Source organism: Aquarana catesbeiana, linkage group LG03 (assembly GCF_042186555.1).
Source record: "Aquarana catesbeiana isolate 2022-GZ linkage group LG03, ASM4218655v1, whole genome shotgun sequence".
NCBI classification, from domain to species: domain Eukaryota; kingdom Metazoa; phylum Chordata; class Amphibia; order Anura; family Ranidae; genus Aquarana; species Aquarana catesbeiana.
The window spans coordinates 187,911,850-187,938,918 of record NC_133326.1 but is presented as its reverse complement, the minus strand read 5'-3'; the positions used below and the strand labels follow the sequence as shown (position 1 = coordinate 187,938,918).

Below are 27,069 nucleotides of genomic sequence, written 5' to 3'. Positions count from 1 at the left end.
GTCCAAGGGAACACATAGCTCTCCGGTGATGATTTCTTCCTGCCATGCACGGAATGAGTAGTACTAAATGGCGCAAACTGCTTAAAGAAAGCCAGATGTCAATGCTTTGCGAAGACAGTGCAAGCAAGAGATAGCCCAGAAGGTGGGGGAAAGAGACCACCTGGCCCACAGAGACCATATGGATGTTTTGCCCAGAGGTCTGGCCCCCTAGTAAAAAGTTAGTGGTGTGGTGAACAGCCAAAAGAAGGAAAAACTATGCCAAGACGGTGTTTCCTCAATGCCCTACCAGTAGGCAAAAGGGGGGGAGACTCCCTTACTATTAATAAATGGTCCAATAACACACAAGGTGCATACCATTTCTGTGAGGGTTTTATTAAAACCGCTTCTCTGACCAATAATGGACACGGGCAAAGCCCTATCCGGTCAAAACTTGCAGGTGTTCAGCCCTTTAGAACGGTTCTGACTGCAGGGGTCCAAAAACCCTCTTCATGAGACATCATCTGAGCATCCCACATTCGGGTTGCTGGGAAAGAGCACTGATGTAGACACAAGGCCAAGTACTCTGAGAAGTAACAGGTGCCTCCAAAGGACATTGAGAGGCCAGGTAGGGAAAAATCAGAACTGTTCCTGTTGGACCTTGTAGGTCAGTAAGTCCCTCTAGAGATGAGGGTTGCTACAAGGTATTCAACAGTACACAAAAGGTATAGGATTCTCCTGAAAAAAGAAGTGGGAGTTCAGGTGGAATCTTCCCACATCTTACACTTGACTTGACTATGGTTGCCGCCAACATTTGACAGAGAGCTAGACCAGTGAATTCAAACAGGAATTCAAGGAAGGGCATTACCTGTCAGTGAAATTTCCAAAAGGCGAGTATAGCCTCAACCAGTCTAGTGTAAATTCTGTTAAGGTGGGTCACTGGTGTATCGATGGTAGGAATAGCCCACCAATTTTCAAAGTCCTGTACAAAAGGAAAAAATTCTGAAATCCTCTCACTGTGTTTCTTTTCTGCATACAGTTATTTATGAAATAGTGGGTGTAGTGCAAAGGCCTTTGCAGTTGTAGAAGTACTAAAAGACTCAAAGTGTAGAACAGCAGGCTGATCTTCTGGATGCAGGGTAATATGCACTACATCAATAGGACTTAAAACAACCCCCTGTAAATCTATGCAACAATAGGTCAGCACGCTGAATCTGTGTCAGAGGCCATAGGCTGGGCTTGGTTTAAAGGGCTCAAGAGGGTCTTGCACAACAGTGCTGAGGAAGACTCCTATGAGAATGAAGTTTCCACATTACAGTTGCCAGTTCCCTCTGGGGAAACCAAGTAAACCCCCTCAGTAGCACTAGACAATTTTGGGCTTACAATTTTTCTATTTGCTAGTGTTCCAACCTACTATAACCAGCTGTTTCTGAATTACTGCATCAAGAAAAAAAATACATTTTCAAATTTCAGACACTGTGGGGTGCATTTATTGACGCAGTTGCTTTGGTTTTTAAGCAGTTGCAGCATAGAAATGTGTCCTAGTTTCTTTGACAAAGCATTTGAGATTACAGCCACAGGTAATGATTAGTGCCTCAGCGCAAACTGTTAGCAAGTTATTATCCTTTTTTGCACATTTTTCCATGCGCTGTGAGCTAGATTGCTGCAGAAAATATAGTGTCAGTTCTGTCGCAGAAGCGACGAACCTGTAATTAAATAGTACGGAGAGAAAGGCTCCTGCAGTTGAAGCTCCTCCCCCTGCTCCCTAACCAATTTCCATGTCCCTTCTCCTAGCTCCTGATGTTTCATTGAAGCGGATAAAGATGTGAGTGAGGACTAGTTTTAAAATACTTGCTGCTTGTTCAGAATATATAAAAAGTCCAACATCTGAACCGGGCTCCTAAGAGTCCTGTGCACACAGGCATCAAAATGGAGCACTCAGTGGACATTCCTTAAGCCGGCCATAGATGGTTTGAATCTCAGCTGGTTCAGCAAGAACCAGCCAAGATTTGAACCATCTATAGGCATGCTGATAGGACCCAAGTCGACCCAAGTTTATCAACTTGGGTACAACCAGTATGACGGATTTTTACATACAATTATCGTCAACCAATAATTATTGTGTTTTTGTTCATGAATATCTTTTTGAAAAAAAAAACAAAAACAAAGCAGAGCTCCAGCCAAAAGTGAATATGCTAGGGCTGAAACAACTAATCGATTATGAAAGTAATCAATTACTATTTTCATAATCGATTAATCGGCCAGTAACATAATGGGGTTAAAAAAACTAAAATGAGCCCTTTATAGTACAAAAAGAGCAAAATTGCTACTGTAAATATGACTTTCACAGTTCTACAGTAAAAAAATAAACCCCTTACAGTAGTGATTATCTGCTTTTTTTTGTACTATAAAGGGCTAATTTTAGTTTTTTTAACCCCATTATGTTACCAAACGTCTTAGACCTGGTTCACATCTATGTGTTTTTTAATGCTTTTTGTAGAAACGTACTACAGTTCATTTACATGGTTTCCTATGGAACACATTCACATCTATGCTTTTTTAAACCGCTGCGTATTTGGAAAGGGTCAGGGACTTTTTTTTTTTTTAACGCAAAATGGTGTTTTTTTTCGGTTCGATATACTTCAATGGAGAAGCTGCATGTAATGTGTTTTTGCAGCAATTTGTGTTTTTTTAATCTACCCAACAACAAATTGGCCAAAAAAAAAAAAAGCAAAATCACGAGCACAAAAATCTAAACGCAAAGCAGAAAGCACTGCAGAAACAGATCAAAAGCAAACTGTATAGGTGTATACCGAGCCTTATGCTGGCCACACGGATCAATTTTCATATGAAAAATCTTTGTACATTCGCTAAATGAAAGAATGTTTGAAATTCCTTTCACCAAGAAGTTTTCTATTGCCAAATTTTCCCATCACTGTGGTTGAAAACGAACATAGACTTGACTGTACCAACGATTAGAATTTGATGTCTGATGATATTTACCAGATTCAACCTTTAACCGCTTGACATCCGTGCTATAGCCGAATGACGGCCACAACGCGGACCTGAATTTCTGGACCCGGCCCCTTACCATGTGATCAGCTGTCAGCCAATGACAGCTGATCACATGATCAAAACAAAAGCTCCGTGATTGTTTTTTTTTCTCCGTCAGCGCGAGGAGAAAAAAAAGGCGATCACCAGCTTATCTGCAAGGGACATCAGTCCCGAAGAGGAAGAGGCAATTCTGCCTATGTGCCACCAGTACCCCCTGCCAGTGCCACCTATCAATGCCCACAAGTGCCACCTATCAATGCCCATCAGTGGTGCCAATAAGTGCCCATTATTGCCACCCATCAGTGCCCATCACTGTCACCTATCGGTGCCCATCAGTGCCGCCTTATCAGCATACATCAATGAAGGAGAAAAATTAACTTTTTAAAAATTTTATAACAAAATATAAAAAAAAAAAAGAAATACTTTTTTTTTTTTTTTTAAACTCGGTCTTTTTACATTTTTTAAATAAAAACCGCAAAGGTGATCAAATACCACCAAAAGCTGAAAATTGGTCTGGATAGGAGGGGGGTTTAAAGTGGTTGTAAACCCTCAGATAGAGCTTAATCTTATCTAAAACTACATAACACAGGCAGCTAATCGCTGCCTGTGAAAGTGCACATGTGGAGTTTCATTAAAAATCGTCTTTTTATCAGCGAAGACGTCATGCGTGATTGCGCAGTATGCTCTTCCTTAATGGCATGTATAGTGTGCCGTTTCTTTATTTCCTGCATATCTGTAATTGATAGTAAGCGAGATTCCCCTCTGAACGGCACAGAGGAGAAGTCTCACAATGCTGAAAATATTCTAGTCTTCCTTACGACGCTACGGCGCATGTGCGAGATTTCGCCATTGATACGAACTAAGGAATGCTACGGCACATGCGCGAGATTTCGGCAGTGATGCGAACTAAGGGCGGAAATGGCGCCCGCATCGGCTTTGGAAAACCTAACTAAGAATGGCGCGGACGATATCCGGAAGAGACAGCAAGATAAAACTGATAAAAAAGGTACTTCTAAGAATCGTTCAGGAGTAATTTATATATCTATTGCTTTTGATTTATTGCTATTTATCTCTGAGCCCAGGCTGTCCTGGACCTTCCCCAGGTTGTGCCTGGACAACGAAAAAGAGAAGCAGCGCAGCGATGAGTCACTATGCTCCTCTTTCTTTCAGAAAGCTCTTTATTGGCACATAAACTGACTGACTGCTGTATAGGGACTGCAAAAGGCTGATATCAGTTCAATACTTGCACTGCTTGCATTTACAAAAATACATTTAATGACGTATTTATACTTATAGAGCTGCATAAATGAATGTATTTTATATCTGTCTAGAATTCAGCTTCAATACCATGGGTGGTAATTGTTTTACTTTTTAATAAAACATATTTACAAAAAACAAACATAGTCCTTACCACTTAACATGTTATTTAGAGGAAGCAACCTTCCACTGGGAAAGCTATAATTACTAGCAAAGAGCTAGTAGATCTATTATAGCCAGCAACAAATGACTGTTAAACTGTGCATATGAAAAGATTATTTTCCAGTATTTGGCCAATTGGTCCGTAGGTGAAAAAGGATTTCTACATCTTGTGGTGCCAGCTTGTAGATTCCAAGTTCATTTAAAGCTGCCGCAGAAGAGGGCACGTTGCTGTTGATATCGGTACTATCTCCATTGTGTGGTGCAGACTGTAACACATCCCTTAGGAGCAGTGCTGGACCCATACCCAGGTTGAGGATAATGCATGCCTCCTTCACACTGAAATGAATGCACATATTTATTATTATTTTACAGATCATTTAACAGTTGATACACAAACTCTATTTAGCAGCCTGCATTTCATGTAATATTTTAGACCCCAGTAAAAGAATACATTTGTTCTTCTAAGAAGTTTTTTTTGCAGCTGGGCAGGAGTTGGTGATCACATAGGTACAGGCTAACTTTGCTCTGTATACCATATAAGAGCTGTTATCATATAGTGTAAATATGCATAACTCAGCGCCCCTCCAACTCCTTTGTTTTCCCACAGCATACTTACATGCTGACATATGAACACTTTCCACCAAAACAGATGTAAACTGGGCCTCAGTGTCTCCTCCAGCTAGCAGCACTAAATACTTATAGGTAATGCTAAAAAGCTGGAATCATACACAGCCATCCACTTACTTTCAGCCCCATCTGCCAGCAACCACTTCACCACTAGAACCACATCTTATTCCCAACTCAGTATACGGAGGTCTGTGATTGACCACTAACATTGGTAGATTCTGCTGCAGCAATCAGAGAAGCCTCATTGTGGTTGCCTAAGCAGCTGTTTCATTTTGCTGGCTAAAGGCACGTTCACACTGTCCAGCTGTGGGTTTCCCTACAGCGCAGTGTACTTGTGGTTTTCATGTGGGATACCTGCACTTTCCAATAGATGACTATTAGATCGGCCATTTTTGGTGCATTTTCTGAAAACGCACCAAAAACACCTGCTCTAATAGAAGTCTATGGGAAAGCGTGGGTAACTCATACGAGAAACCGTGGGTACACTGCGCAGTAGGATAACCACAATGGGGCAGTGTGAAAGTGCCCTAAAACACTTGTGTCCTTTCTTTCTTTCTATGGCATTAATATTTGCTTTAATGGTCTGTCCACCTAAAAGTGATATTCCAGTAATATGTAAAATCTACTGAGCCAAGTCACCTGTTGGCTTCTTTTGTCTCCTAGGGAATACAGCATCTTCTCACCACATTTCCTAGCATTGTTCCCGTTCACCTTGGAGTCTTAGTCTTCCTGTGCAGTAGGAATGTTACTATTCCTCCTGTCACATTTACACAACATAAAATACATTAAAATCTCAACAGGCGAGTTGCCAAAGGAGTGCTTGAGAATCATACAAAACCTGTACAGAGGAAAATATGTAGGCCGCCATTGCTGACTTCCTTCCAAAAATGCTGGTTGCCTGTATGTGTCTTACATCAGTACCCTGAGTCAAAGACCCAGAACAAGCATGCAGCAAGTATCGTCAGAACTCCCAGTTTGCATCCTTGTTTCACATCCAAGACTCAAAGTGCAAGAGCCATAGGGATCACTATGAGAAACAGGCAAATCACAGTTTTTTGGATGGAGGTCAGCAATGGCAGCCTACATTCCAAGGCTCAGCATATTTGTTTGATGACATTGATTGGTATCACAAAGATAAAATATATGCATTAAAAATAAACTGAGAACTGGTAATAATTAATAAAATTGGAGGTCACCAGTTAATTCATGCATCCATGACATGTTGGAACATGGCATTAATCATCTATTTGTTACAAGCTCCTTTTCCTTCCCCCTTACATCAATTTTTGACACAAGTTAAAAAAAACAGTATTAGGCCTCGTGCACAGGGGAGTATCTGAGTATATTACAACACTGGCAAAGAAGAATTTTACTTGTCTATACTCTTACACACCTTCACACATCTATACTCAATCCCCAGGGACTGTCAACAAGTTTCTGAGTAAATATCTGTAAATTATGACACCCATGTGCAAGGGGCCCTTAATGTATAGGCTGTCTGTCAAATTTTACAGAGAAAAATGTATTTATTCTGTTGTTACCATTTGTATGGCCCGATACTCACTGCTTAAAGTAATTCTCTGGCCTCTTGCAGTAGTGTGAAAATAAAGGAAAGAGATTCCGAAACATATCAAACTGCAGTTGTGCTGCTCCTCCTTCGTTAAAATGATTTGCCAAAATAATCTGTTAAAACCAAGATGGAAGCAACATCAGCTTTGCGGGATATGTTATAGCACTTACACTTTCCTGTTTACCCCTAACTCCCAGCACAATCCCAATAGACCATACATACCTACAACCCCACTCTTCTAAGATATTCACACATATGTGCTGTGGCCTCCATTCACTTTAACTGAAAGACCATCTTCAGCCTGATCAATTGGGTTTTCAATTGAAGTGCATGCAGATCATGGCACACATGCAAAGGGAATGCTTTGAAGAATTCAGACAGGAGCTGTGAAGCACTGGGGTTGTAAGTAAGAATGACCTTATGTATGTAAACTAAGTGGTGGTGGTGAAGATGAAGACGAGAAAGAGAACTACACTGTAGGTGCAATTTATCTTAAAAACTGGATTGCCATTGGCTCCTAAGAAACAGCCAACCCAAACTGTGCTGACTGCAGCCATAGGAAGGTAAGGAACCAGAAATTCTCAGAAGCATAATTACACTTAGGGGGTTATTTACTAAAGGCAAATCCACTTTGCACTACAAGTGCAAACTGCACTGAAAGTGCACTTGGAAGTGCAGTCGCTGTAGATCCGAGGGAGACATGCAAGGAAATTTAAAAACAGCATTTTAGCTTGCACATGATTGGATAAAAAAAAAATCAGCAGAGCTTCCCCTCATTTCAGATCTACCCCTCTGACTACACTTCCAAGTGCACTTTGCACTTGTAGTGCAAAGTGGATTTGACTTTTGTAAATAACCCCCTTAGCCTCCATAACTACTTAAAGTGGAACTTTAGTCAGAAATTTACCTATTACCAGATTGCTTCCTGCTGGCCCCTCTCACCCCTTCTGTACAACCTCTGTTACCTTCTATTCTCAGCACTTTGACAAAAATCATAGCAATCAGGCAGTCACTAAGTCACTTGAGGGCGATCTGCTGACGGGATGAGGTAGGAAATCACAGGAATAAATCAGCCTGTGCCATGGAAGGACTGATTAGGGAGAGAGAATGAGGAAAGCAGGTGAGCTGACAGGACAAACTACACTGTTGAGAAGACACAAAAGCAAAGAGTTAAACTTACAAAGAGTGTCTTATTTTAGCATTCTCCCTCAGCAGAACTGTGAATCTCTGCAGCTCCTGCATCTCCCCCTCTTGCTGAGCCAAGATATGCAGTCAAGGCTGGAAATATACATAGAATTGGCTACACACAGAACTGCAGAAAGTGACATATCATTTTTGAGACTAAGGACAGGGGAGAGTTCTCAATAAGAAAGTGACTGCTCTGGTCTCCAGGAAAATGGCGGCCTCCAGCAAGAAGAAACAGAAGCAATGCTGGAGGCACTTTACAGCACATCTTAATTTTGCTGGCATAATTATTCATGTAGAATGTATGTTCATTGCTAAGGAACATTCATTTTTTTCAAGTTGTTACGAGTGAAGTTCTGTTTTAAATGCACCCAAAAGCTTGTTTACTTACATCTTGATATATGAACAAATCCAGCTTTTCTGCAAGCATCTGCCAGACAGTTTTAAACAAAGTATGACAAAGCTGTTGCTCCAGTTGTAGAAGGCGGTCTCTGAGTGCTAGCAGCATAGGGCAGGCTGTACTAGATAGTGACATCACAGCTTGTTCTGATTGTGACGGCAGTGAAAGCCACCTGGAATAGACAGAACAGAGGAGTTCCTCACAATTCCAATGAACGCATTACATTTGGAAAAGGCCATATGAAATATTGACTGGAAATTTTTAAATATTTTTGTTCACTAAGCAGTATTTAAAGATGACTACACACACGCCACTGTATAATTGTGCAACCTCCTTTAGATTCACCAAGAACTATGAAGTGCAAGGGTCTACCTGATTGGAGGATATACGTGGAATAGATTTCCTAGCTAGACCCCTACTCTGCAAAATTTGCAGTAAGCAATTCCCACATCCTGTCTTGTTGCTATGATGCAAAAACAGTTGTTTTTCACTCCTGTAATGCTGAGAGTGAGTGTCAAATGATATTCACATTCTAGTAACAAGACAGGACTTGGGGATTGTTAACTGCAAGTTTTTCAGGCAGAATTCTGGTCAGGACAAATGGCCTACAGGTATGACAATAAAATTAATAGCCATTTTACAAAGCTAAACAGCTTTTTAATATCTACTGGGACCCCTTAACTGCATAGGATATTTTCTGGAAAAGGTGAATTTAAAGGGGTTGTGAACACATTTGTAAAAGTCTATGCCAGCCCCTCTATTAGAGGCTGGCATAGCACACTGTGTTAAGCATTTTTTAAAATGAGTGTTGTAAGTACCGATTTTTAGCTGTCTTTAGGCCGGACACGTGACTCGCGGCCGCTTCACAGCACCGATGGATGGCTTCTGTTGGAGGGGCCCTGATCTCCCTCTGACGTCAGCCAGGGAGATCACGTGACCACTCCTCTCCTCCGCAGAATCCCCGTCTTATTGCTGTAAAGCAGCCACGAGTCACGTGACCGGCCTGAAGACAGCTAAAAATCGGTAATTACAACACTCATTTAAAAAAAAATGCTTGACACAGTGTGCTATGCCAGCCTCTAATAGAGGGGCTGACAGTGACAATTATAGGTTTATTTTTATTTTTTTAATAAAAGCGGAGGGGCGGCGGGGCTGAGCAGAGACAGACAGAGAGGGGAGAAAGGAGGGGATGAGGGGAGCAGAGGGGACAGCAGCCTATCACTGAGGGAGGCACTTTGACTACGGCGATCGGGGCGGAGGTGCCCTGGTTATCGTGGTCTGTTTAGAGAGGCCATACAGGAAGTGGTAGGTTTGTTTTTTTTTACAGTTTAGAGGGGGGCAGATTACATAAAACAAGCGCTGTGCAATGTAATCTGCTTTAAGGGACCAGGATATACATTTTTTTTTTTTTTTTTTTGGGGGGGAGTTAACAAACGCTTTAAGTCTTTAACAGTAACTCTGATTGCCTTATTTTTCAATATCAGGCTGTAGTACTAAATTTGACAAACTATGAGACAGATGGCTAGCTACCCCCGGTATTTGCTCCCTTGATCTAGTAACCTTCAGACTATTACAAGGTTATAACCTGTTTCTCTCTCTCTCCCTCTGCATTGATCATGTTGTGGTGTATTATCACAATAATTCTTACCCAAGTTTATGATGCAATCTGTGATGGGATGTGCTGAGATGTGAGGCGCGCCCAGGGGCAATATGTACCTCTGCCTAAACAACCTACCACATACAGGATCAAAGCACTGCCTGTCAGAGAGGTTTGAAACACTGTATGTAAATATGGGGTGAAATCATGCTAGGGAGTGAGGGTGCAGATCTCACTAATGCATGGACACTGGACAATTAAGTATGTGTGTTAAAGTGCAGATCTCAATCTTAGCCAAGTTACTTGATAGCGATGGTATGTTTTTGAATGCAGTTCTCAATAGTAACATGGATACCTGGTACTGAGGGATATGTCCTTGATTGCAGATCTCACTGGTAACATGGATGCTGGTGGATGTTGATATGCATAATGGAGAGGGGACTGAAGTGTTTGCACTGCTCTGTAGATGTCAGTGGTGGCATGAATACTGTGAGGTGTCCCTGGAGCGCAGACCTCAAGAATAGCATAGATACTGAGCAGTAGGAGTTACGTCCTTGAGTTCAGATCTCACTGATAGCATGGATACTGGTGGATGCCGATATGCATATGGGGAAGTAAAATGTGTGCACTGGTGTGCAGATGTCAGTGGTGGCATGGATACTGGGAGATGTGTGCACTGAAGTGCAGAACTCATAGTGACAGGGACACTATAGAAAAAGCAGCATAGTATTGTACCATGTCATGCAATAAATTACTGACAACTAAATTTTGATGTGAGAAGAGTGTATTTCTACATTACACATCCTTTAGGTGCTGGAAATCATTGACTTCACATCATGTGTGTATTAGTCTCGCATCCTACATTTCAGTGGAAACGTGAGTACTCTGGAGGATCACTGTAATAGAAAATGAGTTTGATATACAACCAAGACAGCTGCTATCTGTACAGACATACCTTTCTTTCTTGTACATCTTTGCTGCTTCTTTTACTTCTCTGAACACATGCTCTACCTGACGACTTAACATGTCATTTTTCAGTCTCTCAAGTAGGTTAATCATATCATCAAAGACAGATATTTCCATAGAAGCCAGCTGTCCCAACTGAAGCTTACTGCTAGAATGAATGTCAGTGCAAACCTCCAGAGCAGCCTGCTGAAGCTGTAAGAAGAACTGCAAACAAGGATGCTATGTAAGAGAATTATAATATGAGTAAAAATATACAAACAATGCTTGCACTGACATTTTTTTGTAGTAGGACTAATTTCTCAACACTGGAGAAGATGTCCACAGCAAACACATGGGCTTCATTTTTCAAATAAAACAAATAATTTGACTGGTGGCTATATACAATAGCGTAGTTGCTGCCCATTTTTCCTTTACCCAACTATTCACAAATCAGCCCCATTGTACATATGGCCTTTATACAGGTCTGGATTGGATTTAAAGCAGTATTAAACTCAAAAACAAAAATGTAATGTATTGCAGTGTACCAATTCTTAGATGTGATAATAGCATTCGTTTTGTTTTTTGTTTTTTAAGCCCCCCCCCCTTAGTTCCCCTGGTGATCCAGCCAAAAAAAAAAATAAAAATCCTGTCTTAAGCCTTGTAGAATGTCGGCTTCTGACGAAGGGTCATGACCAAATAAGGTCTCGATCAGCGCTCTCAGCGGCCGTCCCCCTGTCAGAACACAATAGCACAGCAGGGGAGATCACTGTACTAACATCAGATCGTTAGTACAGTGGCTCTGACCTGAGCTGTCAGGTTTTTTTGTTCAACCCGCTGGGTTGAATGAAAGAAAAAAAAAAAATAGTAGCGTGTACGAGGCTTTAGGGTGTCTGCATTCTGAATGCAGTAATAAAGCAGACAACATCAGATAGCAGCATTGTCAGTCTGGGGAGAGGGTAGTTTTAGACTAGCAGATTTAGATGGACCTGACTAACAAACTGAATCTGATCTCCTTTGTAAGCAGATACAGAAAACAGTTTTGTTTCCTTTCAGGATAAAGGTTTTAAATAAATTAATCAAAGCTGACCATTGTAAGCACCCCCGTCAGAGGTAAATAATTTGTCTTAACCCTCCAACTGCTACTTTGTTAAAATAGGTTGAAAGATAACAGGCATACTGGATAGATCACCAGGTGAAAATAAAGGAACAAGACCTAAAAAGAAAACTAAAGCAGCCATCAAATCTAAGAATTGGTGAGATACAATTTAAAGTGGTTGTAAAGGCGCAATGTTTTTACCTTCAAGTGATATTAAAGTTTAGTTTTTTTAAACAACAAAAAAACTAATTACAAACTTGCTATACCTACTTGCTCTGTGCAATGGTTGTGCACAGAGCAGCCCTGATCCTCCTCTTTCCAGCTCCCCTGCTGGCGCTCCTGTCTCCTACTCTTTGGAGAGTGCCCCACAGAAAGCCACTTTTGGGGGCTTGCTTACACTGCTATCACTCTGCCCAGAGAAGGGAGAGAGCGGAGTGAGCCACTGCTCTAATGCATAACGCTGGTTTGGAAATGAGCTCAGGTAAGTATGGGGGGGGGGGATTCTGTGACACAGAAGGTTTTTTTCTTTGTTTTTTTTTTTTAGGAAAAAAAAAACCTTCTATGATCAGCTTCCCCCAAAATACTTACACAAGCCCAATTTCAATCCAGCACTGTTTCCGAGAGCAGCAGCGCTGCTCTCTCCTCAAAGAACTTATATGCAGCAGCGGAAGCTATTGACTCCTGCTGCTGTCAATCAAATTCTGTGAGGAGGGAAAGGGGGAGTCTCAGTGTGTGTGTGTGTGTGTGTGTGTGTGTGTGTGTGTGTGTGTGTGTGTGTGTGTGTGTGTGTGTGTGTGTGTAAAAAAAAACCCCACACAGTCCAGATCAGGATTGCTATGGGGGGGGTGGGGGTACTCTGTAGGGGGGAGGATCCAGGAGCACAGACATGTTTATTAAAATTATAACTAATAATTTTTTGTTTTTGGGTTTAAATACCAATTTAAACGTGTCTCAGTCCCACATTAATCTATGCATAAGAAATTACTTGTAAAAAGTTGAAATTTTGATTGCAAAATAATAAATGTATGTACTCACAACATTGTCAGCCCAGTCAGCTAGCACCGATGCTATGTAGTTGACGGCATTGAGGATTGCACAGTATTTAGGATCTAGCAAAGCTCTGCTCTCTTCCTTCATCACTTGTGTTAGACGGATTCTAAAGTCATCAACTAGTTCCTTTTGCAGTTCCAGGAACTTCAGCTTCTTCTCTTCTGTAGGCAGGTTCTTATACCTGTCTGATAGTTATAACATAGAAAGGTTTGTTCAAGACACATGGAATATAAACTAGTTTATATAAACTGATATTTTATTAGTAGCACAAAGTGTCTACTTCCAAAAAGAAAAGTTGACCAATTATCTAGAAAATCAGATCTCTCTGTTATTATTGCTTGATTGCTCCATGCCTCCATGAAGTCTGATTTGTGGTCGATCCTATTCTGCAGCTCAAGCAGAGCTCATTTGTTACCTTCCTCTCTGCTGTGAGTGCACGTCGGGCCAACCTGTGTATATGTTTCACTGGGAAAAAGTGACTCGTACAAACATGCCCCCTACTCCTATAGTAGTAGTGATGGTACTGGTCCCTGGTGTGTGCCTACTGCCAGACACAAGCAATGTCATCCATAACTAACTAGGTATTTGTCTCTTACCAAGCAGTGTGGTCATACAGCGTTGGTGAGAGGGGGTGTGCTGTTGACCACGCTATCTCAGCATCCAAAGCATTGATCAAAACCACACAAAGTGCTACATGCACTTTTCCCCTGAGGGGCTGCAGGAATAGAAGACATTTATGGTGAGACGACTTCTTTAACTTTGAAAGAAGTAAAAATGTAATGTGTATCTGTAGTGATTTTTAGACATATGCTGCCTACTGAAAAAATTGGCGTACATACAGATTATCTAAGCACCAACAGATTTAGCATAAACACATGTGAAGAGTGTATAGGTAGGACCATTGCAAATCCATATTAGCATCCGTCTAAGAACCATCCTATAGGCTGTTATCACCTCCCAGTGAAACCACCATTTTAAAGGCTGTCACTATGGGGTTTATTTACTAAAGCTGGTGAGTGCAAAATCAGGCTCACTTCTGCATAGAAACCAATCAGCTTCTAACCTCAGCTTGTTTAATTAAGGTTTGGAAATAAGACCTGGAAGCTGATTGGTTTCTATGCAGAAGTGAGCCTGGTTTTGCACTCTGCAGCTTTAGTAAATAAACCCCTATACAGCAAAACCTTGGGATTGCAAGCATAATTCGTTCCGGAAACATGCTTGTAGTCCAAAGCACTTGTATATCAAACCGAATTTCCCCATAAGAAATAATGGAAACTCAGATGATTCGTTCCACAACCATTTATTCATAGGTCTTTCAGTTTATAGTCCATATAAAAAAAAGATTATAGCAAGGTTCTGTAACCATAAAATGTCCATCCACAAATGTTAGACTCCACAAGGGGATTGGAAGCCAAAGCCATCAGGAGCTACAAAGTATAAAAGAGAGGAGAGGCGCCTCTAAGTGTAGCAATATGGTTACATTGAATGAAGGTACAACATTTAGCAACTCACATGATTGATGATTAAAACAGGCACATCTAAGTATGCAGGCATCCGGGGTAAAGCTGTCCTCATAGACCATCTCCCGCACCTCCTGCTCTCACCGCTGTCAATCTGCAATTGTGACCGGGAAGACTACCCTGCAGTAAAGCAATCTGAAAGCGAGGCTTGAAGAGCTTGTGGAGCGCAGCATGGAAGTGATGACGTTGATGGCGGTACAGAGGATGATGAGTTGGGAGGATGTGAGTTGCTAAATGTTGTACCTTTATTAAATGTAACCATATTGACACACTCCTCTCTTTTATTTTATACTCAGTTGTGACTTGATGCTACTTGTATATCAAGACTACGCTTGTATATCAAGTCAAAATTAATGAAAAAAAATTTTGCTTGTCTTGCAAAACGCTCTCAAACCAAGTTACTCTCAAACCAAGGTTTTACTGTATGTCTGTGCAACCACCATCTTCAAAGGCTGTTCCTGCAACCACAATACTATAGGCTTTCGTGACCTATCTGTGCAAACAAAACTTTTGCAGTAAAAATTTGAGAAAACTGTACTTTAGGTTTGTTATACTATGTTCTATATTCTATGTTATTATATTTATGTTCCCATTCAGCATACCTAAATATATATATATATATATATATATATATATATATATATATATATATATATTTTTTATATTTCTTACCTTTCCAGTTGTTTCTTTGGAGCAGGAGCAAGCTATTCTGAACAATTTCAAAGTGGGAACAGACTGAGAAAAAGTGCATCAACATACAACGCACCATCCATGCCTTCAGATCTTTAACCCTTTGTTAGGACAGATAGTGTTCAAATCTAATTTACAACTGATAATGAAGATTTGCCAGCACAATCCAGACAGGGTTACTTATGGTAAACGTAAATGCACTGTTAGCTGTGAGCTTAACATTACATAGAAGGAGAAAGCAGGGTAGGATTTTTAGGGATGCCAAAAGGTAAGCAAAATTATTATTATTTACTTTTAACTATAAGTGAATGGGATTATGTAGCAAATATAAAGCGGGTATTATCTCAATCTGGCTGCAAAAGTGGAACTTAAGCCCGGCCCATGAAGTATGATTGGTGCAGCTACCATCTTAAAGGCTAGCCCTGCTTGCCTTTGCAACCACCATCATCTTTTAGGATTCTTGTGTACAGTGCAGATAGAAGCTCGGGATATGAGCAACTTACCGAATAATCACCTCCAGCAAAAAAGCCATATCAAAACTGACACTGTTGAGAGATTGTTTTGGAAAACTGCTGTAATCTGTGTGAATACTGCAAAGGTCTGTGGAACAGTGCTCCTATAAGGATTTCTTAGTAAAACATTTAGACAGTAAACGTACTAGCCACCCTGATAAACTTTAATATACTGGTTCTTCCATTTAAACAGAAACCCAGCAGCTGTGTTCAATCCCTTATCATATTAGCATAGAAGCCTTCTGAACCCATATTTCACCAGCTAAGATGTAACATCTCCTGTATAGTGCCTTTCCATAATACCTCACTTCTTACCATGCTTAGAACATTGGTATCAGTTTTATATCTAAATAGATTGCAAAAGGCAATTTACCTGTAATAACAAGCAATAGAGTCATAAATGTCTCTGCACAGTCTGGAAATTTCATTTCATCCACATCGCTGATATCCTTGTACTGAGAAGCCCAGGCAGCCTCTGAAGACAACATAGAATCCATCTTCTCTAGAGCCACTGACAATATAAAAGAGATCAGTTGAAAACGATGTATTCCTTAAAACACACAATACATTTATAAAGGGCCGTAAAGGAAATCTATACTGACAGAAATAATAAGCCTGTTATTGCTGACATCCTTTTGAAAATACTAGTTGCCTGGCCTTCAATACTTTTTGATTTACTGGCTCCAAACATGTATGAAGCATGTCGGTCAGAGTGAAGCCAGAACTTTTAATCTGCATGAAACAAGATCATTCATGATTCTTCATTATACGTGCATAAAAGCAATTTTTCTATATTAACAGAATTAGGGAAATACAGTAATCTGATACAATAAGACTTGTGTGGCAACATGATAGCCAAGAATAAGCCACCGAGTTGTTCTATATTACTTATTCCTTAAACTGGGCGCTAAGCTGTACACCAGCAACAGTTACACTTACATTTCCTTTCCACAGTCAGCCATCGCTGAAAGAAGGTGTCCTCGGATAGAATGTGCATGCAGTTTGGCAGACTGCTCAGGTAGCCATGCGCTGAGTGTAGTTCTCTTTGAAACAGAAGCACCTCATCTACCAAATGGCAGTAAAGGACATCATCATACAGCAAACATGGGATGTCAGCAGACAACTTCTCTAGCACCAACATCACAAGACCACGGGTAAACTCCATCTAGGAGACAAGACCAACAGAAATGTATAATTGTAAAAAAAAACAAATAACACATCACCACTTTACTGAAGTTATGTCACTGTATGTCAATGTCATGTACCACCATAACCTGGAACATGTAAAAAAAAAAAAAAAAAAAAAAAAAAACCTTTATACCTATAGTGCATACTATGGTCTACCTGTAAACATAAGAGGGCAGCTGGTCATATGGAGATATAAATGATTCCTTAAATATTTTTCATTAAAAAAAAAAAAAAGTGCCATAAATATGATGGTTGGAATCACCAGATCTTCACATCTGGTATTTGGCAGAAAACAATAGCCATAAACTGAGAAAGAAAGGCAGCCAAAGAAATTTCCTAGCACTTGAGGTGGTGGAGATTGTCAACTAATCTGGCTGAGATGAGACAGTTAGGGTGTCTTTATGATGCCCATATATTTGTGAATTTTCCTTTTAAATTAAATTGCATCAAACCACAGATGTTTCCTGGTTTTATGTAACCAATCAAAAGCTGTAAATCTTTCAGTTAATTTCTCTATCAGTTTGCTGTAAACTAGGAAATAATTTTAATTTGAAGTTTATGGAAAGCCACCTAATTGTCCTAGTGTATGAACTGCATTAGTGTGGAGAGACCACATTCCCAGTCAAACCCCAAATCCAGAGTCAGAGTATGCTCATGGTAAAGCTGCTTGTAATCATAAACTTCCAGAAAAATCATCATGCCAAATTCATTGCCTTCAACCAAAACCTGCTGGATAGATTCCCCCTTTTTATACTAACCTTAGCATTCACCGAGGAGTGTGCCTTAATCAGGATAGGCTGAATCTTGTCATTTAAAAACTTTGTGTGGTTTGAAATCCACATGAGCACTTGAGTTAGATACCACTCAGGCTGAAACGTAAAAAGAAATTGTTTAACATGATTAAGAAACAAACTAAAGACAGCAACAATATACACATATAAGGGTTGATTTCATAAAACTGGAGTGTGCAATATCTGGTGCAGCTGTGCATGGTAGCCAATCAGCTTCAAACTTCAGCTTCTTCAATTAAAGTGGCTTGTAAAGGCTCAAGGTTTTATACCTTCATGCATTCTATGCATGAAGGTAAAAAACCTTTGTGCAGCAGCCCCCCAGCCCCACCTAATACTTACCTGAGTTCCATCTCGATCCAGCGATGTACACGAGAGCCTTGGCTCTCCGGGGACTCTCCCTCTTCATATGCTGAGACAGCAGCGGGAGCCATTGGCTCCCGCTGCTGTCACTCACAGATAATGAGCCCATGAGGAGAGGGGGCGGGGCCAAGGCACGGCTCTGTGTGTGAATGGACACACAGAGCTGTGGCTCGGGAACGAGCCTGCTTGGGTGCCCCCATTGCAAGCTGCTTGCCTTGGGGGCACTCGGCAGTAGGAGGGGCCAAGAGCAAGAGCAAGGGACCGGGGAAAAAGAAGATTAGGCGAGTATGACATTTTTAAAATTTTTTTTTTTTTTTTTTTTTTATCATCACTTTAAGCTTTGACAAAAAAAGAATGAAAGCTGGTTGGTTTCTATGCACAGCTGTACCAGATTTTGCACTCTCCAGTTTTAGTAAATCAACCCCCATACTGTAAATCTCATGAATAGGCAAAGTCATACAGCATTCTGACTCACTTTCTGTCCAACCTAGGTGTCAGCAAACACCTGACAACAAAAAACACTAAAAAGAGGTAACTACTATAACATCCATCCATTTGTAAAAAATAGGTAAAAAAATAAAAAAAGCTATCGATATATGGTATGGTATTAAACCACGCCATTAACAACCAATTATCTTCAGCTTTACAGACTAGGTGGATGAAAAAAATGTAACAGGCTGCAAATTAGAATCTCACCAAAAGGGTATAACATGTTGAGTATAGATATTGCACAGTGCCATTAAATCTGAACTCTGAAAAGGATTATCTGCCAGTTTTGTCTAGGGGACAGGTAGCACTTTTACTTATCTGATTCTCTGCTCCCCCATGTTCCAACAATGGAATGCTTTTTTTGGAGGAGACTGGAAGAGTATCCGATATCACTTCCAGTCATGCACATGACACTCCTGTTCTGCCCTATTCCCCATCTGAAAGACTTCGGAGGGTACGTGCAGAAGTAACATTGATACCTTGGAGCGTATGTTTATAGGCTGCTATTTAGCAGCTACAGCCTATTTAAATTGGCCTAGGCCACATACAGTGCCCTGAAAAAGTATTCACCCCCTTGGCATTTTTTGTGTTTTGTTGCCTCACAACCTGGAATTAACATGGATTGTTTGAGGATTTGCATCAATTTACAGAACATGCCCACAACTTTGAAGATGTTTGTTTTTTTTTGTTTTTTTTATTGTGAAGCAAACAACAAATAAGACAAAATATCATAAAAAGTCAATGCGCATAACTATTCAACCCCCTAAAGTCAATACTTTGTAGAGCCACCTTTTGCGGCTATCACAGCTCCAAGTCGCTTTGGATAAGTCTCTATGAGCTTGCCACATCACTGGGATTTTCGCCCATTCCTCCTTGCAAAACTGCTCCAGCTCCTTCAAGTTGGATGGTTTGCGCTTGTGAACAGTAATCTTTAATTTTGACCATAGATTTTTCTATTGGCTTGAGGTCTGGGCTTTGACTAGGCCATTCCAACACATTTACATGTTTCTTCTTAAACCACTCAAGTGTTGCTTTAGCAGTGTGTTTGGGGTCATTGTCCTGCTGGAAGGTGAACCTCCATCGTAGCCTCAAAATCACACAACAGAGTTTTACAGGTTTTGCTCAAGAATATCCCTGTATTTAGCACCATCCATCTTTCCCTCAACTCTGACCAGTTTCCCAGTCCCGACTGCTGAAAAACATCCCCACAGCATGATGCTGCCACCACCATGTTTCACTGTGGGGATGGTGTTCTTTGCGTGATGTGATGTGTTGGGTTTGCGCCAGACATAGCGTTTTCTTTGACGGCCAAAAAGTTCAATTTTAGTCTCATCAGACCAGAGAACCTTCCTCCATACATTTTGGGAGTCTTCCACATGCCTTTTCGCAAACTCAAAACGTGCCATTTTGTTTTTTGCTGAAAATAATGGCTTTCTTCTGGCCACTCTGCCATAATACCCAACTCTATGGAGCGTGCGGCTTATTGTCGTCCTATGTACAGATACTCCAGTCTCTGCTGTGGAACTCTGCAGCTCCTCCAGGGTTACCTTAGGTCTCTGTGCTGCCTCTCTGATTTATGCCCTCTTTGCTCCGTCCGTGAGTTTTGGTGTGCGGCCGTTTGCAGGTTTGCTGTTGTGCCATGTTCTTTCAATTTGGTTATGATAGATTTGATGGTGCTCCTAGGGATCATCAAAGATTTGGATATTTTTTTTTATAACCTAACCCTAACTTGTACTTCTCAACAACATTGTCTCTTACTTGTTGGGAGAGTTCCTTGGTCTTCATGGCAGTGTTTGGTTAGTGGTGCCTCTTGCTTAGGTTTTGCAGCATTTCACTAATTGTGTAACTTCTGAAAGTAATTGGTTGCACCAGAGCTTTTTATGGGCTTCATAACAAAGGGGGTGAATACATACGAACATGCCAATTATCATTTTTTTATTTCTGAAAAATAGTTTTCTGTATATATTTCTCTAATTTTACTTTACCACCTTAGACTATTGTGTTCTGATTCATCATGTATAATTCAGATTAAAAAAACATTGAACTAAAGGCTGTAATGTAACAAAATAGGTAAAACGCCGGGGGTGAATACTTTTGCAAGGCACTGTACATCTTGTGCTTATCTGCCATCCTGCAGGTCTCTACGCCAATGGGAATCCATGTAGATTAGCATATTGGAGACAACATCCCTCCTTGCTGTAAATTTTTAGCATCTCTCTAGTTTCTTCATTTACTTTTATATCTTCTTTTTGAGTCCATCTGTCTGCCTTCATGCAAACTATTTTGCAAGAAAGTCCAGGAGGGATTTGTTTCTTCAACATTTTCAGTAAAAAAAAAAAAGTCTCTTTGCGCTCAGTATAATTTTTTTTTGTCACAACCAGGTTACCAGGTCTCAAGATAAGAAGCATCTCATTAATTACACGGACTTCCCATTTACCTCCAGTTCCACCACACAAACTAAAATCTGGGTTTTATTTAACATCACCAGGAAGATACAGACAAATTTTGGATAAGAAGAACCTCAAACTCTTCCTGCCTGTAAGATCCTTCAAGATGGAATAGATAGAGACAATTAACAGTGATTCACCCAGGGAACTGGCTTTTTATCTATTTATCTAAAGACCTTCAGGATGCCTACCAGCATGCCTTGTTCTCTCCATACCAAAAATAGCTGTGCTTTTACCTGTAAAATCAACACTTCCAAATCTGCTGCCTTCCTTTTGGAGTTGCTACCACCCCAAATGCCTCTTTACAAAAGGACCTACTGTCCCTCATAGCAGTCATCCAGGAAATGGGCTTGCAGATATTTCACTACCTAGACAAACTCATGGTAGTACCCAATCTCATGAAGGTACACAATCAAGCACTGCTGCAGACAGGCACAGCGCTGGATCAATATATGATTCAGGCAAGTATAAAGGGTGGTGAAGCGGGGATACAGCCAGTTGGACATTTTTACCTTAATGCAAGGAATGTATTAAGGTAAAAAATATCTCACCTTTAGAACCACTTAAGGCTTTCTTTCCTTTATTTTCACCTGGTGATTTAAACTTCTTTTGAATGAAATGAATGAAGCCGTTGAATGCACTGAGAATTTTAATATGAATTTTTAGCTGGAAAATCTAGTAGTGTATACAGGCGGTCCCCGGATTTCTGAACAAGTTAGGAACTGTAGGTTTGTTCTTACGTTGAATTTGTTTGCAAGTCGGAATAGTACATTTCTAAGTGTAACTCCAGCCTGTGCAGTGATGTGGGATGTTCCTGGAGCTTCTGTGCATGCAGTCATGTTATTTGGGGCTCTTGTGGCCATGTAGTACTGCAGTGTGGGATGTGTCTGGCGCTGCAAAATGGTTGCTCGGCTGTATCCGGGACCAGTGTGGATCGCAAGCGGCCGGCCGTGGTGTCATGCCACCTCCGTTCGCAAGTAGAGTTGTTCGTAACTTGGATCTTCGTAATTCGGGGCCTGCTTGTAGCTAACTTTAGTGGTAATGTAAGTGATCACCATTTTATGCTTTTAGCATGTTAGACTGACTATAGCAAAATCTTACATTTAGAGAAAAGGTATAGCATTTATATTGCTGACCTAATAGGTGTGCTAGGCACGTTAAAATATTGACAAAGGGCCTTCAAAATACATGCCCGTATGATCTTCTCCACGCGTATCAACTGACACAAGGCCACCTCTAAAAAGTTGCTCTGCCAGGCAGAGGACCGCTTCAACACTCTAGAGCAAGCCTTCCAGAATGATCCAACAGCCGCCAATGCCTCTCTCGTACACATGCAGTCCAGGCTCACAAATCAGCTACACTTTGAGAAAGCTAAACAAGGCATTTTTTTTCAGTAAGCAACGCACCTCCTTTGAGCATGGCGAAAGAGCTGGCAAGCTCCTCACCTACATGGCCCACCTAGATCACAAACCCCCAGCAGTGGTCTCCCTCCAGTCGACCTCCGGGGCCAGGATAACAGATCCTGACCAGGTGGCAGAGAAGTTTAGGTCTTTCTACTCTGAACTTTATTCTTCCACCCCCCAACACTCTCAAGCTGAGCTCTCAGCATTCCTACAGGACATTGACTTCCCTACACTCTCACCCCCACAAATTGCATTACAGAGGCTCTGGCTCTACTCCCTACATCCAAGGCACCTGGCTCCGATGGGCCCCCCCTTGAGTTCTACAAACAATTCAGTGAAATTCTAATCCCCAAGCTTTGTAACCTATATACACATATATTTGACACAAACACTCTCCCGGCAACCATGAGCGAAGCCCTTATCGTCCTTGTACCTAAAGCGGGCAAAGACCCGCTGTTCCCCGAATCATACAGATCCATATCCCTCCTCCAACTCGACGTCAAGATTCTGGCCAAAATTCTGGCCCTGCGTCTCAATAAAGTAATCTCTAGCTTAGTGCACTCTGACCAGACCGGCTTCATGCCAGACAAAAACACGGCCTTTAATCTTAGACAACTCCACATGAATCTCCAATCCCAGCACACAGATATAGGCTCCAGAGTAGTGGTCAGCTTAGATGCTGCCAAAGCGTTTGATTCTGTGGAGTGGAGCTATCTATGGGAGTGTCTCAGAAGATTTGGATTTGGCCCAAAATTCATAAAATGGCTCCAACTCCTCTATCAGGCTCCCACAGCGTGTATTCAGGTAAATGGTAGAATCTCCCCCTCCTTCCCACTTTCTCGCGGCACGCGTCAGGGCTGCCCCATCTCACTTCTGCTCTACGCCCTGGTGGTGGAACCCCTCGCGATAGCCCTTCGATGCCACCCCGACATTAAGGGCCTCAGTTGTGGCCAGATAACAGAGGTAATAAGCCTCTATGCTGATGACATGCTCCTTTACCTCGCCGATGCAGGTCCCTCACTCCAGACTGCTCTACATGTTATTACAGCCTTCGGGGCGTTCTCTGGGCTCCAGATAAACTGGGATAAGTCCCAAATCCTCCCACTAGATATAGGCGCCCCTATGGCCGACCAAGCTGCACTCCCCATCAAGTACCTGGGTGTTCACATCTCCCGATCCTACCCTTAACATTGAGTCACTATTTACCACATTAAAAACCAAAACGCAGATATGGTCCCGACTCCCCTTAGGGGTTGGACACCAATAGATTCTGGACAGCTGCACTCTTGAAAAATTAGCTTTGTTTATTGGAAATAATTCACATCAAATCAGAAATAACAGCAGACAAAAAGAGCTGACGTTTCGCACTAACGTTAGTGCTTACTCATATCTTTTTTCTCCCCTTAGGGGTTATGGGCCGAATCAGCCTAGTGAAAATGATCCTCCTTCCCAAAATTACTTTATATATTTTGGCAGGCCCCGGTATACCTTCCCTCACGTATATTCAAATCTATGGAATCTATTCTCAACACTTTCATATGGGGCTCCTCCCGTCACAAGTTGTCGTGGAAGGTCCTGAAATGCCTGAATGACCTAGCCAGCACCGCACTCCCTGACCTTTCTACATATTGCATCTCAACTCTCTCACTTCTTCCATTTCAATCACTCTGACAGAACCCGCTACTCCCTCCTAGTTTGCTCACAAACTCCTGGCCCATTGTCCCACCCCTTCCAAATCATGTTCTGTGGACCCCGTGGCCCACTCCGCATTAGCGACAGGAGACACATGTTGCTACACCACTGCAAGATCTGGCGAACTGCTATGCACCTTGGCCAAGCACCCTCTCCTCACTCCCACACTCCTCTTTGGGACAATCTGCCTGAACTTGCCTCCATCCCTGACCACGGTCTGTGGATCGACAGGGGCGTCATCTACCTGTCGCAAGTTGTAGCTCACGGGGCAGTTAAACCATTCCAAATACTCAAAGACAACCTCGCTTTACCAAATCACATGTTCTTCGGATACCTCCAACTCCGGCACGCTCTCAACACACAGTTTGGCAACCCTATCCCAGCCCTCAAGGTTCCACTATTAGTGGACATAGTCTTGGGAAAAGACTCCAAGAAACTGATTTCCCAAATCTATACATACCTCATGCTGCCCACAGCCAACACCATTGCTCATCAAAGCCAAAAAGAGCTTGCCTCACTGAACGTTCGTCCCTACTTTCCAAAATCAAAACAGTACAACTACCAGACAGGACTACCCCTGCCCCAATAAGGATTATTACCAAATTTGGGGCACAATGGGGTCAAGTCCGTAAAATACTGGATCGCCATTGGCACACTTTAGCCGAATCCCCTATACTTGGGGGGATAGTAGGGAAAAGACCTTTAATTACTGCTAGAAGGGCCACTAATCTCAGAGATAACCTGGTCCACTCGGAATATACAAGACCAACGAGACATGATTGGCTTACCAGCCTCCCCCCTTTGAAAGGCATGTTTCAATGTGGCAGATGTCATGTCTGCAAATTTGTGGACAAAACGGACATGTTCACCAACTCTGACGGCACAAAGCAATTTAAAATTCATCACTTTATAAACTGCCGGTCAACACGCGTTATATACATGCTAACATGCCCATGTGGCCTAATCTACGTGGGCAAGACCAAAAGCCAGCTTAAGATCAGAGTTGGCGAACGTGTATACTCAACAAAGATGATGATAGACCTCTATCACTACACTTTTTGGAGAAACATGAGGCCTAAACAACGAATGTAACTTGTCAGTCTTTTTGGAACAATAAGTAAGGATCTCCCCTGAATCGATTGTTTTTCACGATCTTGCGTGGAGATCTGAATAGGGGAGTCTACATATGGGGTTACTGAAAAATGCCCTCCTATTATGGATAAATGTGGTGGCTACACTGTTAGCATTATTGATATCCAAATATTTCCCCTATAGGGAATACGTTTGTGATTGACAGGTGGACTTCAGTCACCCACCTGCCAATACTAACATAAATTTTGATATTCTTTACTTTGACTGTTATATCCAGGTTCCCCATTCACATATATGTGTTACTTGGTGTGCTCTGAATACTGGTATTCCGTATACAGTCAAATACGTGATGATTTTCCATACATACATGTGCATTTTGTGCTAATCTATGGTCTAATTCTCATCAACCGCTGTTTGGTGTCTGTAGCCAATCACCCCAAGACTCTTTCTGCGTGGAATAGGGGATTCTATGTTTACTAAAATTGAGATAATTTTCCTCTATCCCCCTCCTGCCTTAGCTGATCCCTCCCCATTCTTACCTATGCTGAGTCTGTCACTTATCTTTATATTAATAGTATCTGAACTAGAGACCTTTATTCTGCCTATAGTATGGGATAAGCTGTGCTATGTATAGGGTTAAATTCTGATTGCTCCTCTGTTTGATGTGTGTCTGTGCACGGGTGAATGATACCATTAAAGAATTAAGCGCTGCTGTTTGCTGAATTCATGTAATCAATTAACTACTGATTGAATGGGTGATTTAAACCTGGCCGACACAACACAGCGCATGCTCTGAAGAAGCTATCATATTAGCGAATCATGTAAGCATCAGGAGGATATGGTATCTGTGAGGAGGACTTCTGGTTGGCCACAATTCAATCCACTAAGTCGCCCCATTTTTTACCTCTCAATATGCCAATGGCTCGCTAGCCAAACGCCAGAGCTTGACTGTTTGCAGCCTCTACAATGGATGTCTCCTATATTACACCAGCGATGATTAAAAGATCTGCCTAACAGCTGACACAGACATACACCAGGAACGAAGGAAGCAGCCTCGCTGTCAGTGAGTAGAACTTTCTCCCTCAATGCCTATGACAGTAACCCATGGACCGCGATGATCCCTTCTGAAATGCTGGTATCTGCAGGTAATAGCTCTGCTGTCAGTGAGTGATAGCCTTCTCCTCCAGTGCATGTGATGGTGACATATGGATCGTGAAGATTCCGTCTGGATGCCGGTAATAGTAGGCTCTCCTTCACTATCTGACAGGATATGCTGACACATGTACTGCTTCGACTGCTGGTATAGTCAGTTTCTCTCTATCTGTATCGCCTAAATGTTACATTGCAACTGTTATGTAGCTTAATCACTGGTGATTTCTAAATATGCTCACATCCAAGCATTGAAGCTGTTATCATCATTAGTTTGTGCTACTGGGACTATAAGGAATTTTCTCACCACTGCTGCACTTTATATAACTTTTATTTTCAATTCTGGCCAAACAACTGGTGACCAAGAGCTAATACCATCATCAGACTACATCAGTCATTATCCCTAATGACATTTTCCCTGGTCATCTGAGAAATTCATTTACAAATCCCAGTCGATTTGACTGATCGATTGAGATCTGTATGTGTATGTGTGTGAGAGAGATCTGCATGGTGAAACTGGAAAATGGTGGCCACCTATGTCCTCTTTAGACTAAATGTCTTTTTAGCATGTATTGGGAATAGGGATGTCTAGTTTATTAATTTTTCATATTTGTCATTTGTATTTTGAATTATATTTTTGGATAGTTTCAATAAAAATCAATACTTTCATCACTGGTTTGTCCTCATAGAAGAGCTGCTTTGTGACTGTCACAAATTTTTTCTCCATCCCTGACCACGGTCTGTGGATCGACAGGGGCGTCATCTACCTGTCGCAAGTTGTAGCTCACGGGGCAGTTAAACCATTCCAAATACTCAA

The 27,069-nt window shown here is 41.5% G+C and overlaps 1 protein-coding gene across 1 annotated transcript in view; it reads right to left on the bottom strand.

The window, feature by feature from the left end:
- Positions 1-4,386: 4,386 nt before the first annotated feature.
- The window catches only part of RINT1 (RAD50 interactor 1), a 31,262-nt gene continuing 8,579 nt past the window's right edge, over positions 4,387-27,069 (bottom strand). The window contains exons 7-14 of the mRNA XM_073619649.1: positions 17,588-17,698; positions 16,581-16,806; positions 16,015-16,152; positions 12,905-13,104; positions 10,784-10,998; positions 8,223-8,403; positions 6,641-6,759; positions 4,387-4,785 (exon numbers count right to left, since the gene is read on the bottom strand). Coding sequence (XP_073475750.1) covers positions 4,563-4,785; positions 6,641-6,759; positions 8,223-8,403; positions 10,784-10,998; positions 12,905-13,104; positions 16,015-16,152; positions 16,581-16,806; positions 17,588-17,698 — 1,413 coding nt within the window. The 3' untranslated portion in view covers positions 4,387-4,562. The remainder of the gene's footprint in view (positions 4,786-6,640; positions 6,760-8,222; positions 8,404-10,783; positions 10,999-12,904; positions 13,105-16,014; positions 16,153-16,580; positions 16,807-17,587; positions 17,699-27,069) is intronic.